Source organism: Haliotis cracherodii, unplaced genomic scaffold, assembly GCF_022045235.1.
Source record: "Haliotis cracherodii isolate W230 unplaced genomic scaffold, xgHalCrac1.p SCAF_7, whole genome shotgun sequence".
Classification (NCBI taxonomy): domain Eukaryota; kingdom Metazoa; phylum Mollusca; class Gastropoda; order Lepetellida; family Haliotidae; genus Haliotis; species Haliotis cracherodii.
The window spans coordinates 51,636,423-51,654,084 of record NW_027266330.1 but is presented as its reverse complement, the minus strand read 5'-3'; the positions used below and the strand labels follow the sequence as shown (position 1 = coordinate 51,654,084).

General features: G+C 40.7%; 1 protein-coding gene across 1 annotated transcript; it reads left to right on the top strand.

The window, feature by feature from the left end:
- Positions 1 to 592: 592 nt before the first annotated feature.
- LOC139448167 (F-box only protein 36-like) lies at positions 593 to 15,407 on the top strand. The gene is made up of 5 exons (XM_071229686.1): positions 593 to 719; positions 2,098 to 2,212; positions 8,235 to 8,407; positions 9,547 to 9,681; positions 14,478 to 15,407. Exons 1-5 carry the CDS (start codon positions 606 to 608, stop codon positions 14,547 to 14,549), a joined length of 609 nt encoding a protein of 202 aa, XP_071085787.1. The 5' UTR covers positions 593 to 605; the 3' UTR covers positions 14,550 to 15,407.
- The last annotated feature ends 2,255 nt before the right edge of the window (positions 15,408 to 17,662 follow it).

The following is a 17,662-nucleotide window of genomic DNA, read 5'->3' as shown; positions in this document are numbered from 1 at the left end:
GCTCGTTAAGCCGAAGATCTGGGTTCGATTCCGCACATGGGTACAATGTATGAAAACCATTTTGTGGTGTCCCGCGCCGTGATATTGCTGGAATATTGCTAGAAGCGGCGCAAAACCATACTCACTCACAAAAATGCTTCACAACTCCCAAACTGTTATTTTAGGAACGTGTCGTAACGATTTCGTTGTTGTTTTTTACTTTTAAATAATATAAATCACACTGACCAAACGTATATAAACCTCACTGGCTATTAATAAAACACACAAACACACAAACACACACACACACAAACACGCTCACACGCACTCACACATTCTTAATTGTGTGTGTAAAAAAGTTATTACCGTCGTCTTTATGTCTGCATTCATTTGTAGCTTGGTTGATTTATTGAGTATTGGTGCTCACTAACATTGAACGTTACATAGTCATGCGTCCATTGTGATCCCGCGATTAGCTTCAATTTGACCCTGCGAACCAGTCCAGTATTTGGTGTTCGTGACAAATCCTACTTTTGTATAAACCCGACAGGTGCTCGTTTCGTTCCGTGTCGTTATCCGAGCAGCTATTTAAGGCAGCCGTCGGTTGGGATGGTGATAGCGTCAAAATGGCGACGAAGTGGACACAGTGGTTGAACGAGCATGATGCTCTTGTTGATTATGGTCAACAAGCTCCGTCTCCATCGAAGGATTTCTTCCATATATTCGTTTCACCAGACGAGGTAGGTTTGTAGCTTGAGTATAGGGTAAAGCACATTCTTTGTCGAGATTCCACTTCCTTGTTTTGACGAGTCAGTCAACAGCTCGTCGACAGCAACACTTAACAGTTCACACCCTTGCAAGTTATATTCACTCGTCATAGAATCAATAATGGATCGGCATAGCAGATTAGGGCAATGTTTAAGTGCATTATTTACATTCCCGTTGCTTATGAAGTGATTGATCGCACAGTGTACACAGTAACTCTGATTCGGTGATCATATCAAATCATAATCATGATAATAATATATTTACGCTCACGCACCTTACCGAGCCACTAAACATTGGTCACTAACTTGAATTATCTTGTATTCATGACAGAGAAAATAATATATATTTTTGTTAACTTTTTATTGATTGCAGGAATATATTTAAATATCAAACCTCCCATGTCAAAATATCTTAACGGACACAGTTTAACTATAGGCCTATCTGTTTTATTGAAAGGGTTCTTAAAAAGGTTTCAACACATGCTTTATAGTCACTATCAATGAATACTTGGGTATATGTGCCATACACTCAAGACAGTTTGAAACAGTAGCACTTCGTTACATAGCTTGAATTATGTTTATTATATGGGTCCATTTCTGCGAGGGACTATAGGTCCGTTTTCACTTTTGGTATTTCAGTCAGACCCTAAATCAATACTCATTTCGGGTATGCAGCTAAACTCACACTTTTCCTTATGTTCAAGACTAAAGGGTCAAAATGATCAGAAACAACGCCTCTGCATTTATTCGTGATAGGGAATTCCCAGGGTTTTCCCCAAGAATGTTGAAGTAGTCTGTCAGTGTTTACGCAGCGTTAGAAATTGGCACTACCGTATTCGACGTAATAAGCGCCCTGCTCTAATAAGCGCCCACGGCGATATTTGCTGATATATTGACTAGTGAACAATCCCAATTAGCACCCCTTCCGATTGATCAATGTACACAAGACTTATTTATTCGCGTATAATACGCACTCATGTGTTATATGCACCCTTAATTATAGGCAATTAAATTCTGGAAAAATATATATACGCGAATAGGGAAATGAAGCGGTGTGTATTATATGCTAATAGAGGACGGAATTGGTGCTAATTGGGATTGTTCACTAGCCAATATATCAGCAAATCTCGCTGGGGGCCATTATCAGAGCGGGGCGCTTATTACGTCGAATACCGTATATATATATATATATATATGTGTGTGTGTGTGTGTGAAGTATGCTTCAAAAGGTGTCTGTGTTTGAGGAATATAGGGGCAGGGGGTAGCACTCTGGATCTGTGTATGATGTAATTGTAAAAAGAAAAGACACCTTGTTAGACTGTGTAATGTGACATGTCGATTGTTTTAACAGTTCATCTACCGGCTGTGGAAGATTGTTCCCCCAACCCGATCCGACTACCAGAACAACCCACCATCGGAAGTGAGGAATTCATGGGAGGACTTCGTCCTTGATGACAGACTACACAGTGAGTAAACACATTCTCAACACAATTATACTATCAGCATTCACAAATGCGCCACGATATAACTGGAATACTGTTAAAAGCAGCATTAAACCCAACTCACTCATTCACAAATGCCAAGCTTGAATTATGTCTCTTGGTTTCATTTTTGCGTTTCTAAAAACGAATACAAAGTTCCAAACACTGTATATTTAAACTTATAATTAACGTATCCAACATAATAAGCGCCCCGCTCTAATAAGCGCCCACGGCGATATTTGCTAATATATTGGCTGGTGAACAATCCCAATTAGCACCCCTTCCGATTGATCAATGTTCACAAGACTTATTTATTCGCGTACAATACGCACTCGTGTGATATATGCACCCTTAATTATGGGCAATTAAATTTTGGAAAATATATCTGTAGTGTCTAATACGCACATACTTTTCTTTTGTATGATTTCGGGCTGTCAGCATAAACCACAAAATTTACAATCTTTCAATTCTATTTTTTTCTCACTGAAATTATATTCTAATAAGAGCCCCCTATTTCTAATTATGACGTCGAATATGGTAATACCAGATAAAATGCAACATATATCTCTGTCTTGTAGTAATGTCAACATTATGAAATAGAGGTCTGTGTCGGATCAGGTCATTACCCAGAGATTATCAGCATATTGTTTATCCCAGCTAACACTGGATTAGATGGGATTAGTCATGATTAAGATAAGCAGCTCTTTCATATATATACAAGGTACCCGGAGTGTGACAGATGGTTTAATCTAAATGGGCACTGACTTGTGCTGATTGGCATGCATGACCTTCCTGGTTCAAAATCCTTTACTTGTACTAGTTACAGTGACAATGGCATGGTTAAAATTAGTTCTTGACAGCTGAAGGATACTCTTAGTCATTTATTTTATATCTTTTTTAATACCATGTTTGTTAAAAGAACCAGTGATACATGTTCTCCGGCAAATGTAATCTGAGCAATCTCTTTTTATTACTTATTACATGCGACCCGTGAAGATTCCGGGTGGAATAGGTCTTCAGCAACCCATGCTTGCCGAAAAGGTGACTCTGCTTGTCGTAAGATGCAACTAACGGGATCGGGTGGTCAGGCTCACTGACTTGGTTGATGCATGTCATCGATCCCAATTGTGTGGATCGATACTCATGATATTAATCACTGGATTGTCTGGTCCAGACTCAATTATTTACAGACGGCCATCATATAGCTGGAATATTGCTGAGTGTGGCGTAAAACAACAAAGCAACCAACCAGCAAAGTATTACATGCACAGTATGATTCTTTAAATAACTGAGGATTCAGAAATTGAATAGGGTTTTATCAATGTCAGTCTCAAGTGAGGGGCAGACTCTCTAGATTGCAACCCCTCATTCACAAGCTCAAGTTTGAAATTACATTCCCTGGGTTTGTATGAGGACGGATGTCTTGTTCATGTTGGCATAGTTAAAATAAAAATTCAAGGGGCATTCTTGAACATATTTGTGAGTCCTATGTTACTATCCCTGTCTTAGGTAAAGTGTCACAAGTCAGATTGTATCACCCAGTACAGCTGACAGTTTGGCAATTCAAGCAGCGTTAGAAATTGGCACTAGTCCTGTAGCCCTTGTCAAACTGCCCAATAGTTAAGGTATCATAAGGCCCAGTAGAAATGTGCCATTTTTAAGGGGTTTGCTATTGGGCTGGGACAGATAACCCGGGTACCCGGGTCGGGTGGGTACTGAGTACTACCCGGGTACCCACAGGACCTGTGGTTAGTCACCTGGTATATTGTTTAATCATTAATGACAAAAATTATCTAGAACTCTATGGTTACACTGAAGTCACTAATGTTCGCATTTCTTTCTGACTATGCACCCATTCCTTCTGATTTTTCATATGGTTGAATAAAGATATAACTTAATTCAACTTCAGTGTATGAATGACCAAATTGTTAAATGCATGTATCTAAATACGTTTTGCCAGGGCTATGCTGAAAATGTTCCCAATCGGACATTTTGAGACATCTCCTGAGACCTACAGTGGGTACCTTGGTAGTGTCGGGTAATAGGGTGGTGGGTACCCGGGTAGTAAATTTGGACTTGTCCCAGCCCTAGTTTGCTATGTGTTATCATTATAAGGACTAGTGGACGAAAACTGTTAGTTTCTACCACTGTGAAGTCACTGTGTGTCAGTGTATCATTACAGGGATTTTATCCAGACCTGCCTGGAGGCTGACATTCAACCATTGTCTGCAGCAAATATCTGTAACATAACAATTCATTTGATTTATCTCGACATATTCAGAGGTCCATATTCAGCTCCATGTCTGAAGGAAATGTCAATAAAAATCCCAAAATCAGAAATACAAAAATGTTATGTTATGATGGCATATAAAAGTAACTAATGCTATGTCAGTGTGTGCAGAAAACATTTGAGTCTTCTTCCCGGAAAATGGGGCGGTCGAGTAGCCTAATGGTTAAAGCATTCGCTCCTCACGCCAAAGACCCGGGTTCGATTCCCGAAATGGGTGCAATGTATGAAGCCCATTTCTGGTGTCCCCCGCCGTGATATTGCTGGAATATTGCTAAAAGCGGCGTAAAACCATACTGACTCACTCACTCTTTCCGGAAATTGGTTCTGAGCCTTATTTTAAGTTGAATTTAGTGTTACTTTTAAGTTTGACATTTAACCCTGCACTAAGCAATATTCCAGCTGTATGAGGGCGGCCTGTAAATAATCCAGTCTGGACCTGACAATCCAGTGATTGACATTATGAGCATCGATCCACGCAATTGGGATACGATGACATGTATCAACCAAGTCAGCGAGTCTGACCACCCGATCTGTTGGTCATCTCATACGACAAGCATAGTCACCTTTTACAGCAAGCATGGGTTGCTGAAGACCTTTTCTACCCTTCTTCACGGGTCTGTTACTGTTAAGACTATTATTAGCTAAGCTTACTTGACGGAAGTGAATTTTAAAAGACTTGGGCTTCAGACTTGTGGCTTAAGTCACAGGCTGCCAAGGCTCTTCTAGGGATGACTGTATAACAGTACCAGACGCTTCAGTACTAAGTTTTGCATAATTTAATTGGCTGTAGGGGGCGCGGGTGGCCCAGTCGTCTAAGGGGCTGCGATTTGCTGTACAGAGTTGCTTCCCTTGGGCACGCCAGAAACCTGTGATTGTGGGTTCGAATTATGTTTCTAGTGAGTAAGTATGGTTTTACGCTGCTTTTTGCAATATTCCAGCAATATCACGGCGGGGGACACCAGAAATGGGCTTCACACATTGTACACATGTTGGGAATCGAACCCGGGTCTTCGGCGTGACGAGCCAACGCTTTAACCACTAGGCTACCCGACCGCCCCTAATTATTTTTCTAGGTTTTTAAGGACCATACCTGTGCTCGTGGGTTTCACCGAAGTGGTAAACGTCTGAGACCTGCATCACTTTCCTCCTACATTAAGCTGACACGCCGTGATATAACTGGAATACTGTTAAAAGGGGCGCTTAACCCAACTCGCTCACTCACTCACTAATTGGCTGTATTGTTAAAATACAATGTTAAAATACCTCTGAAGTTGAGGAAATAAGAACCCAGTTCTGAACAAAATCTCAAACAAAATTCCCAATTACCCTTCAACATGTCCAAGGGCACATTGCAATCTCAGTGTAATCCCTGCTTAAATTCAGCTCACTGCAATCAGGTTACACCAAAGACATGTGACTGACTGGTTTGTACAAAAGCTTGCTGCAATAAACGGGTGTTTCATGAGAATCAGACAATGACAGTTTGTGTGTGGAAATGATATCCGCAGCCAGGGACTATTTCTTGTCTCGTTAAACAATGCTCAGGTGAGTGATCACAGCTCAATTAACAATAAACATGATAAACATGATAAATGCTGTGCAAGTTTTTCCTTGGCATTTGATTGGCTGATGAAGCAATTTTTTGTTGCATTTGTTTCCATAACTTAAACTTTTATTAGGCCATGCCTACCCAAGGCAACAGAGTTAACTGACTGTAAAAGTCCAGTTTCCACCCTTTTCGACAATTGTTTTAGGTATGCCCGTTTGCGTGAATATGGAACCCGGTCACAAAAATGGCCATGAGAGAGTCACGAGTCGCTATTCGGCTTGTCCCGGAATAACCTGAGTTGGTCACGAATGGTATCATTGCTCGCAATGTCACTTTGCTTCCTTACCTTTGGGACCGCCTCCGTGGTCAAGTGGTAGAGCGTCCGCCCGGAGAGCGGAAGGTTCGGGGTTCAATCCCCGGCCGCGTCATACCAAAAGACGTAAAAGGATGGTACTTGTTGTTACCCTGTCTGGCGCTCGGCATTAAGGGGCTAAAACAAGGACTGGTCGGCTCGGAGTCAGTATACTGTGTCTGAGTGGGGTATTCATGTTAAACTGCAGCATGGTATCTCAGTGGGCTAGCACTATAAATCGGCATCAGTCCGGACTAGTACAAGCAACCACACAAACACACACACGTACATGCACGTCGCTATATAAGTGCAATAATCTTGGACGCGACGTTAAACCCAATTTCACCTCACCTCACTCCTTACCTTTGGTTCAGATTTGGTTATTTACAGATGATAGTATGGTGTGTGTTTCTATAATGCTTTTTAATCTGTGTATGACCACAACACTGTTCTTCACTGTTTGACTATGTATACAGACCGCCTCTGTGGTCTAGTGGTAGATCGTCCGCCCGGAGAGTGGAAGGTCCTGGGTTCGATCCCCGGCTGCGTCATACCAAAAGACGTTAAAGGATGGTAATTGTTGTTACCCTGTCTGGCGCTCGGCATTGAGGGGCTAAAACTGGTCGGCTCAGAGTCAGTATACTGTGTCTGTGTGGGGTATTCATGTTAAACTGCGGCATGGTATCTTAGTGGGCTAGCACTATAAATCGGCATCAGTCCGGACTAGTACAAGCAGCCACACACACACACGTGCATGCACGCCCGCTATGCACATCGCTATATAAGTGCAATAATTTTGGACGCGATGTTAAACCCAATTTCACCTCACCTCACCTTGGCTCTATATACTCACCGACAAAAGAAACACGAATACCATACATGTTGATTAATATTATTAATATTAAGAATTATACATACTCAAGAGATATTAGATTGGTTCAATGTACAAACGAACATACTGCTCAAACGGACACACATGAACGCATCACATGTGACGTCATAGATCCATGACTAGAGATGCTCCATTTTGTCCCCTGCAGGATAAGCATGTAAAGTTTGGAAATCACGTGCAGCACATCCTGATTGAATAAAGACACTCTGTGGTAACGCTTGACAGATTGTTAGTTTTGTCATTTAGTGGGACACATTGGAAACATCTTCTTCTTAATGTAAATAGTTCTCTATATGTTTCTATGGTACGCGTTTCCTTTGGCAGTGAGTATATACTGTATTCGACGTAATAAGCGCCCGGGCTGCTCTCAAAATTAGAAATAGGGGACTCTTATTTGAATATTATATTGGTGAAAAAAAAATAGTTGAAAAATATATTTCCTTGTTTATGCTGACTGCCCGAAATGTTTATATACGACAGATATATTTTTCCAGAATTAAATTGCCCATAAATAAGGGTGCATATAACACACATGTGCGTATTATACCGAAAAAATAAGTCAGTCAATCAATAAGTACATTGATCAGTCGGAAGGGATGCAAATTGGGCTTGTTCACTAGCCAATATCTCAGCAAATATCACCGTGGGCGCTTATTAGAGGCGCTTATTACGTCGAATACGGTTTAACCAGTGCCATCAGGACCCACAGACTTAAGAAGCTGCAGACCCTGACTAAACTCTTCAGACACTCATTTAAAAAAAAATGCAGCTTATGGTGACAAATAGATTGAGACAAATTTACTGTAGGCCACAAGGACTCAACAAATTTGAAACCACCGGCCCAACACAAAATCTACATGTCACAGGCCTACAGGCAAGTGCTTATTTCGAACACTGACTACAGCACTGTTCTTTTATATACAGGTGAGCTCCAGAGAGTCGGTGGCAACAAGACCCTGGACTACTTGCTGAACGTCGCCAACGGCCACCTCGACTTCCTCCCACGTCTTCCCCGCAACGTCCTCATCAAGCTCATCATGATGCTAGACCTGGAGGACATCAAGGCTCTCAGTCTAGTGTCACATTTCTTCAAAGATGTAAGTGTTGCAGCGGGGCTCATAGTCGTCTCAATGATAAGGGAGTACTTGTTGGGTCATAAGGGAGTTATTTCAATGGGCGTGGTGTAGGTTGTACAAGATCCCGGATCCCCCCTAAAACATACATGATTTATTATATACATCATGGGTATGGGCAGTAAAAAGGCAGTAGATAACAACAATACTAAAAGTACATTTAGAATTATAGCTCCTTCCTTTTGGCATATATACTTGAACAAATCCCTCTCGATAAAACAAATTGACCCGTGAAGATCCGGGGTAGAATAGGTCTTCAGCAACCCATACTTGCCGTAAAAGGTGACTATGCTTGTCGTAAGAGGCGACTAACGGGATCGGGTGGTCAGACTCACTGATTTGGTTGATGCATGTCATCGTATCCCAATTGTGTGGATCGATGCTCATGATGTCAATCACTGGATTGTCTGGTCCAGACTTGATTATTTACAGAAGGCCGTCATATAGCTGGATTATTGCTGCCTGTGGCGTTAAACAAACAAAGAAACAAATAGCAGGGTTTATCTAGACTAGCTCAAATTTCCCACTTTACGGGAAACAATATATTCCCAATTTGTCTCCCAGGGCAATTAGTTTTGAATCCTAGATAAATCCCTGGTGAGTACTAAACTATAAGTTGTATTTGGATCACTCAGGGTACATGGGGTTTTATGTGTGCCATGTGAGTTTTTTAACCACAAGCCGTACTGAGATATTTTAATCTGCTATTGTAAAATAATTAAAACAAATTCAAAATTGATAGAAAACAGCTGTTCGACAGAGCTGAGCTTTGCTTCAAAGCAGGGTATAAGGGATTTATCCTGCCTCCTATCAATTGGGTGGATTGATGCTCATGATGTCAGTCATTGATTGGTCCAGACTCGATTATTATCAGACCGCCGTCATATAGCTGGAATATTGCTGAGTGCGGCATTAAACAACAAACCAACAAAAGACCTTGTCATTTCTCGAGATGCTGCCTTGGGGCTTTTAACTTGTAACAATACTGTGTGGTGTTAAACAACAGACAAACATCTAAATATGGACTTTGTGACAACATTCATTGTGTTGTGTAGCAATGTTGTGTGTGGTGTTGTGTTGTGTAACAATGTTGTGTGTTGTAGTTGTGTAACAGCGATGAACTGTGGGAGAAGATCTACCGACAGAACAGTGAGACTCCCATCACCGAGGAGTTGCAGAGCCTGGCCAAGGAACATGGCTGGAAGGATCTGTTCTTCACCAACAAGCTTCAGTTGCAGGTATACTTCCTATTTTTTAAGAAATGTAAAACATATTTAGATTTTTTTCATTTTTTTAACTTATCCTGCATTACTCTTTAAAGCCTTTTAGACATAGTAATACAGGATAAGTATACAAATGTAAAACATTATTTAGATTTTATTCATTTTTTTAACTTATCCTGCAATGCTCTTTAAAGCATTTTAGACATAGTAATACAGGATAAGTATACAAATGTAAAAAAGATATTTAGATTTTATTCAATTTTGTAACTTATCCTGTATTATTCCTTAATGCACTTTAGATGTAGTAATGCAGGATAAGAATACAAATGTAAAACATTATTTAGATTTTATTCAATTTTGTAAATTATCCTGCATTATTCCTTAATGCACTTTAGATGTAGTAATGCAGGATAAGTATACAAATGTAAAAAATATTTAGATTTTATTCAATTTTGTAACTTATCCTGCATTATTCCTGAATGGACTTTAGATGTAGTAATGCAGGATAAGTATACAAATGTAAAACATTATCTAGATTTTATTCAATTTTGTAAATCATCCTGCATTATTCCATAATGCACTTTAGATGTAGTAATGCAGGATAAGAATACAAATGTTAAAAATGTTTGGATTTTACTAATTTTACCAAATTGGGTTTCCCATGTCGATCTGGGCCAGACTTGATCTTCAGCAACCCATGGTTGTTGTCAGAGGTGACTAACGGGATCGGGTGGTCAGGCTTGGTTGATGCATGTCATTGTATTTCAATTGTGTAGATCGATGCTCATGATGTCAATCACTGGATTGTCTTGTCCAGGCTCCAGACTCAATTATTGACAGACCACCGTCATATTTCTAGTGTGGCATTAAACAACAAACAAAACAAAAAATAATCTAACTAATTATTCTATTTGTGAACTGATAAAAATTGCTTTTTATGCCAAAAATTACCGGTAACCATTTTCAGTCACTCACTGATATTTGAATGCTAAAATGTATTTCTTTTTGCAACGAAAAGGTGATTAGTTCAAACAATAAAATGACATGTTTTTGCAAGTACAAATTGATTTGTCAATCCTCTGCGAAATTTTCATAATCTGCTAAAGAATGAATCCATGACAGTTCTGGTGCTGGAAAACATCGAATGGTAATTGGTGGTAAGCAACGGCATGTCCGCTTATGACTGTGGAAACCTGCAACATGTACCTTTGCTATCTTTCCAAAACATGAGCCGATAAGTAATACAAAAATAACTGTTCCAATGCATCCCTGAATTTTCAGATTCAGTGGGTAAAAAAGTGTGTAGAGTTCCTACTTATTATTTTATTACCTTGTACATTTGCTTCTCCTCCCTCAATTTCTAAAATATTCTTTCTTTCTGTTTTTGGTAAGAGAAGCATAGCCATTTATGATTAATTAATTGCCATTATTGGATAAACAGATCATTGTAGAACATCAAATCTGCCTATTATGTTATATCTAAACAATACTCAATGACAAGCATAATATGGGATTGATTATATCTAGATGAGTTATCTCCCTTTTCAGGTATCAGGATTGACACCCCTAGCTTTCTTTGGGCATGCAAATATTCAATATTTTACGTGGAGACCTACAGATTTTAAAAAAAAAATGATGTTGCTTGGTGGATATTGTATGTTATGCGTGAAAATGATGACTCTGTAGTGGGTTTTGATCTTCTAAATAACTATTTACACGAGTACTTGCTCCTTTGATACCAGAGCCACATTAAATATGTAACTATTTTCCCTCGATTGTTTCTATTTTTGGTCCTTTTTTCACCATTCTGGTATGCAGTGAATTATCAATTTAGTATCAATAATTAATTTGTATCAATACAAAGTTGATATTAAAACACTATTGACATCAACATTCGGAGATCCCGGATACCATTGGTCTGTGTATAATCAGGTCAGCCAGGTCACACAGTGCAATCCCCGCTGTGTCATGCTAAAAGATGGTACTTGTTGTTACCCTGCCTGGTGATTGACACTAAGAGGCTAAAACAAGGACTGGTCGGCTCAGAGTCAGGATATTGTGTTTGAGTGGGGTATTCATGTTAAACTTCGGCGCTTTACCCTGTGAGGCCAAAACAAGGACTGGTCGGCTCGAAGTCAGTATATATTGTGTTTGAGTGGGGTATTCACGTTAAACCTCAGTGGGCTAGCACTATATAATGGGCATCAGTCAGGACAAGTACAAGCAGCCACAAACACACCATCTTCCCGAGGCAAGAGAGTTAACTTACTTTGAAAGTCCAGTTTCCACCCTTGCCGAACTAGGCTGGAATTACTGGGCTCGACCGTTGCGCCACCAGTGTCTATTACCAGTTATGTCCCTTCTAAGCCTCTCCTATGGACCAATCAGATTCCACCTCTCGTATCACTTGCGTTTGCTTCACACAAAAAGGTGGCGCCCAGTCAGGACGATCTGATCGATAATCAAGATCTATATTGTGATAAAACAGGTCTTTCATCGCGAAATGCATCAAAGCACGTGAGCACCTTGATTAAAAACATGAACGGATTTGGAAAATATCTGCTGACAATGAATTGGCGATGCACATGCTTTGCAAATCCTGCAATCGATCGACAGTTTACGAACCGGATTTCGATTTCGGTGCGCGATTTTGATTGGACTATGCACAGACTCGTTAGCCCAGACAAAACGTAACTCTATAATACCAGCCTAGTTCGGCAAGGGTGGAAACTGGACTTTTATAGTCAGTTAACTCCTTTGCCTCGGGAAGATGCACAGACACACACACACATGTGCATGTATGTCGCTCTATTAGTGCAACAATCTTGAACGCGATGTTAAACCCCATTCCATAGTGCAAACATCTGTGGTTCGATTCCCAACATGGGTACAATGTGTGAAGCCCATTTCTTGTGTCCCCCACTGTGATATTGCTGGAATAATGCTAAAAGCGGTGTAAAACCTCACTCACTCACACACTCACTCACTCACTCACTCACTCACTCACTCACTCGACCACCTCCGTGGTCTGGAGGCAGAGCATCTGCGCAGAGAGCGGAAGGTCCGGGGTTCCATCCCCAGCCGTGTCATACCAAAAGATGTTAAAAGATGGTACTTGTTGTTAACCTGTCTGGCGCTCGGCATTAAGGGGCTAAAACAAGGACTGGTCGACTCGGAGTCACTATACTGTGTCTGAGTGGGGTATTTATGTTTAACTGCGACATGGTATCTCAGTGAGCTAGCACTATAAATCAGTATCAGTCCGGACTAGTACAAGCAGCCACACAAACACATATACGTACATGCACGATGCTATATAAGTGCAATAATCTTTGACGCGATGTTAAACCCCATTTCACCTCACTCACTCACTCTCACTCACTCTCTCTCACTCACTCACTCACTCACTCACTCACTCACTCACTCACTCACTCACTCACTCACTCACTCACTCAACCACTCAACCACTCAAACACTCACCCACCCACCCACTCACCCACCCACTCACTCACTCACAAAAGATCTATATTATTGATGAAATTGTCTTGACTTGGAGCTGCCTTTTTGTTTGAAGCAAGTGGAAGAGATGGAATCTGATTGGTCAGTAGGAGGGGCATAGAAGGGACATAACTCGTAATAGCCACCGGTAGTGCAACAATCGAGCACAGAAATTTCGGCCTAGTTCGGCATGGTGGAAACTTGACTTTTAAAGTCCCAAGTCTCGGAAAAGTGTAGTTTCATGGGATAATTTGAGCATATTTTGCAGACACTCCCCACAATCTGACATCGTTTAAAATTTCTAAACTGGACTTAACATGTCTATTCACAGGCCTCCATCATTAAGCTGGAATAGAGTGATAAACAACAAACAAACATTGACTAGTTTCTCTTAAATATGATGAAAGGCACAGTTGTCTAAATTGGCACAATTTGCTGTGCAGAATTGCATCACTTATGGGTACCAGGATCCTGTGATCATGGGTTTGAATCCTAGAATCGCACTGATTGTTTCCAGGTTTGTCAGCACCATACCAATACATTTCTCCAAAGTGGTAAAAGTCTAAAACCTTCAACGCTTCGAACTTTCCTAAAACATTTAGTTGACACCCTCTGATATGACTGACATACTGTCCACTCACTGGACTGCCTCCGTGGTCTGGTGGTAGAGCATCTGCCCGGGGAGCGGAAGGTCCTGGGTTCAATCCCTGGCCGCGTCATACCAAATGACGTTAAAAAATGGTACTTGTTGTTACCCTGTCTAGCACTCGGCATTAAGGGACTAAAACAAGGACTGGTTGGCTCGGAGTCAGTATACTGTGTCTGAGTGTGGTATTCATGTTTAAACTGTGGCATGGTATCTCAGGGATAGCACTATAAATCGGCATCAGTCCAGACTAGTACTAACGCACACACAGAAATACACACACACAAATACACACACACACACACACACACACACATACAACACACGCGTGCCACTACACAGTACTCACTAGACGTATGAGATCCGTGAAGAATCGGGGTAGAATAGCTCTTCAGTAACCCATGATGCCGTAAAAGACGACTACGCTTGTCGTAAGAGGCGACTAACGGGTTTGGGTAGGTTCGCTGACTTGGTTGCTGCATGTCATCGATCCCAATTGCGTGGATCGATGTTCATGATGTCAATCACTGGATTGCCTGGTCTATACTCAATTATTTACAGACCGCCATCATATAGCTGCAATAATACTGAGTGCGGCGTTAAACAACAAACGAAATAAACAAGACCTATTGGTAAAGGGCTAAAAATGTTGTTTTTCTCTTCACAGAAACATTTAAGACGCCAGGCGGAAAAGCATTCTCCTAGTTCCAAGGCCTTCATGACACAGCCTATGGAATAGAGACACTGCTCACAACAGCTGAGGTTGCGTCATCAATCAACCACATCCGTCCATCTTGTCTGTCTACCTCCAGCCAATCACAGTCCAGCCCTTGCACCACATGACCATATCTTGAGCTGATGGTATTTCCCTGATAGAGCCAGACTAAAAATCCCACGCTACAGTGTGGAAGTACGTGATTGTCCTTGAGTACAGAATGAGTTAAGTTGACTGGATAAATTTGAATTTTTGACTGTTTCATAATTGTGAACATTAGACCTAAAGAAATAAAAGAACTGGTTCTCAGGCAATGACTTTTGAAAATATAGTGCAGGCGGGCGGTGTTTATTTATTTTTTTTGATTGTTCAAATTAGCATATGACCAAATAAACAGTTGTGTACCATCAACCTGAGACAGGGCCTCCCCACATAAACAAGAATACAATCTCCTATTGTCCCTGGGACCATAACACAATATGCAGAGTACAGCACTGTACATGTAAAGGGAAGTAACTGCGTGCTATTTTGGATCACATTGTTTTCAAGTTTTAGGATTTTTGTAAAATGGAAATAAAAACGAAACGGCAGACTTTCTGATGATGCGGCCTTGCCTGAGAACCAAGACTATTATTATTTTTAGCTTTAAAATCTTCAACAAAATAACACTAACCTTCATAAAAGAGAAGAATATTAATTTGTTTTCTGTTACAAGAGATGTAGAAACTGAGGAACATGACTCTTACAAGGAGAGAGCTCTGAGATGCTGACTGACAATGTCTGTAGTTTTCCTACATGAGGATAAACACTGTTCCACTAAGCTTTCTGGCATTTCCCCCGAGTACATTAATACAGCCTAGTACACATTGATAGTAGGTTTGGGGGCACGGGTAGCCCAGTCGTCTAAGGCGCCGCGATTCACTGTGCAGAGTTGTGTCCCTTGCACCAGAAACCTATGATTGTGGGTTCGAATCCCGGTTCGCCATGATTATGTTTCTAGGTTTGTCAGCACCATACCCGTGCTCGTGGGTTTCACCGAAGTGGTAAACATCTGAGACCTGCATCACCTCGGGCTTTCCTCCCACATTAAGCTGACACGCCGTGATATGACTGGAATACTGTTAAAAGCGGCGTTAAACCCAACTCACTCACTCACTGATAGTAGGTTACGCCTTGATGAGTAAATTTAAGATTTGGATAATTTGACGATATGGTACCAGCTTTGGAAAGCGTGATGTATGTATGGCCATGAATGGTTTTAAGGTCAAACAATCAAATGATTCATTCAGATTAATCTGATACTGCTCATCAGCCAGGGTAAAGTAGGCTGTTTTCACCCAATGTTTGAAATTCGTGTCGACCGTATTTGCAGTACTAAGCACCCTGGATCGTTAGACAATTGACAAAGTGTGCTTATAAAAGAATGTATTTGAGAACAGTCTAAAAAGATGTTTTCAATAATAAATTCTTGGCAATTATACCTTCTACACTGCTGCTTTTTCTATAAAACATCTGCAAAAGATACTTTTCACTGTCACATAAATTTTCGGGCTTTCGTAGATTTTCATTTTGGTCTAGTACCTGGTCAGGGGGCACTTAATGTAATGGGGTGCTTAATACGGCAAATACGAGGATTCCTGTGTTTTAAATAATCTCATCAGTATTCTTGTTGGCACTCTTAAATTCCATAGGGCACACCTGGGCATTTTGTTCTGTTAATACAGAGTGTTCTGGAATATTATTTGGAGATTTATGACTTCACTCATTATAAGAATAGTGTTAGGAACTGTCTAGAGGCAGAGGATACACACCCCTGCATCACATGTCTGGGTCCAGCAGCTAGATATACGATGATGAACATATTTTTCAAATTATGCTTCTGCTTAGATCTCATGTAATCCACATAATCGGCAGCATTGTCATATAATATCCAGGGATGCTTTGGGCTGAATGTTACGAAAGTGTTCCAAGCCAGTGCCTGGTGGTGTTTGGTTGAATGGTTGAAATACCTTGTTGAATTTTGATGAATGAACATATTTGGATATGCTCTGTTTTGATATGCTTGAATGTATGAACAGAAAGGGCCCTCATCTGACCTCTCCTCTACCGTACTAATTTGAAACGAAACACTACATTTCGGTATTGTTCTGTTTAGTTCTGTTTAGTTCTGTATAGTTCCGTACATTTCTGTATTGTTCTGTGCAGTTCTCTATAGTTCTGTGCAGTTCCGTACATTTCTGTTCAGGTCTGTACAGGTCAGCTCAGTTCTGTGTAGTTCCGTACAGTTCTGTATTGTTCTGTGCAGTTCTGTTTTGTTCTGTACAGTTCCGTACCATTCTGTACAGCTCTGTACAGTTTTGCTCAGTTCTGAATAGTTCTGTCCAAGACAGCATCACATGGATCACTACCAGAATATGTGTTCAAAGAGGATTTGTCTTCAGATGCGGCAACATGCAAAACTGTTATCAGTCATTTAGAACAAATGTGCACTTGATTATTTTAGTGACTGTTTAGTTTCATGGCAATGTTGGTTCTTTCTAAACGCTAAGTCAGTGGGCATTTGATTTGGAATTGACCAACATAGTACACAGGTACAGTCTCATTAAAATCAGATCTTAGTTCTCGCTGCCGCTAAACAAAGATCTGAGGACATCCCATTACGGGTCACGTCAGACCGACCTTTCGCAAACTCTGAGCGACCAATGGAATTACTGACAAGAAGTCGACATTAGCCAATCAGAAGGCAGCTTTCTTGTTCTTTACAGCACTAAATTCAAATTGGCAACTACGCTTCGAAACATATTTAGACAAATTCTTGCTTAAAAATTTGAAACCTGAACAAAAGAAAGTTCTAGAATGGGTAATATATGGTCTAGATTGCATAGATTCAGTCGTTAAGCCCGTAACTATCGTTCGGAATACCCCGTTTTAACATTTTCGAGGCTGCATGATTAGAAATCACATTCCGACTGTCACTTTCATGATCTGGTAAGCCACGCTCTGATTGGTCGGATGAAAGGTCGTTCTGACGTGACCCCTGATGGGATGTCTTCAGATCTTTGTTTAGCGGTAGCGAGAACTAAGATCAGATTTTAATGAGGTTGTCCACAGGTAGTAACTGCAACCATCTTGGCATT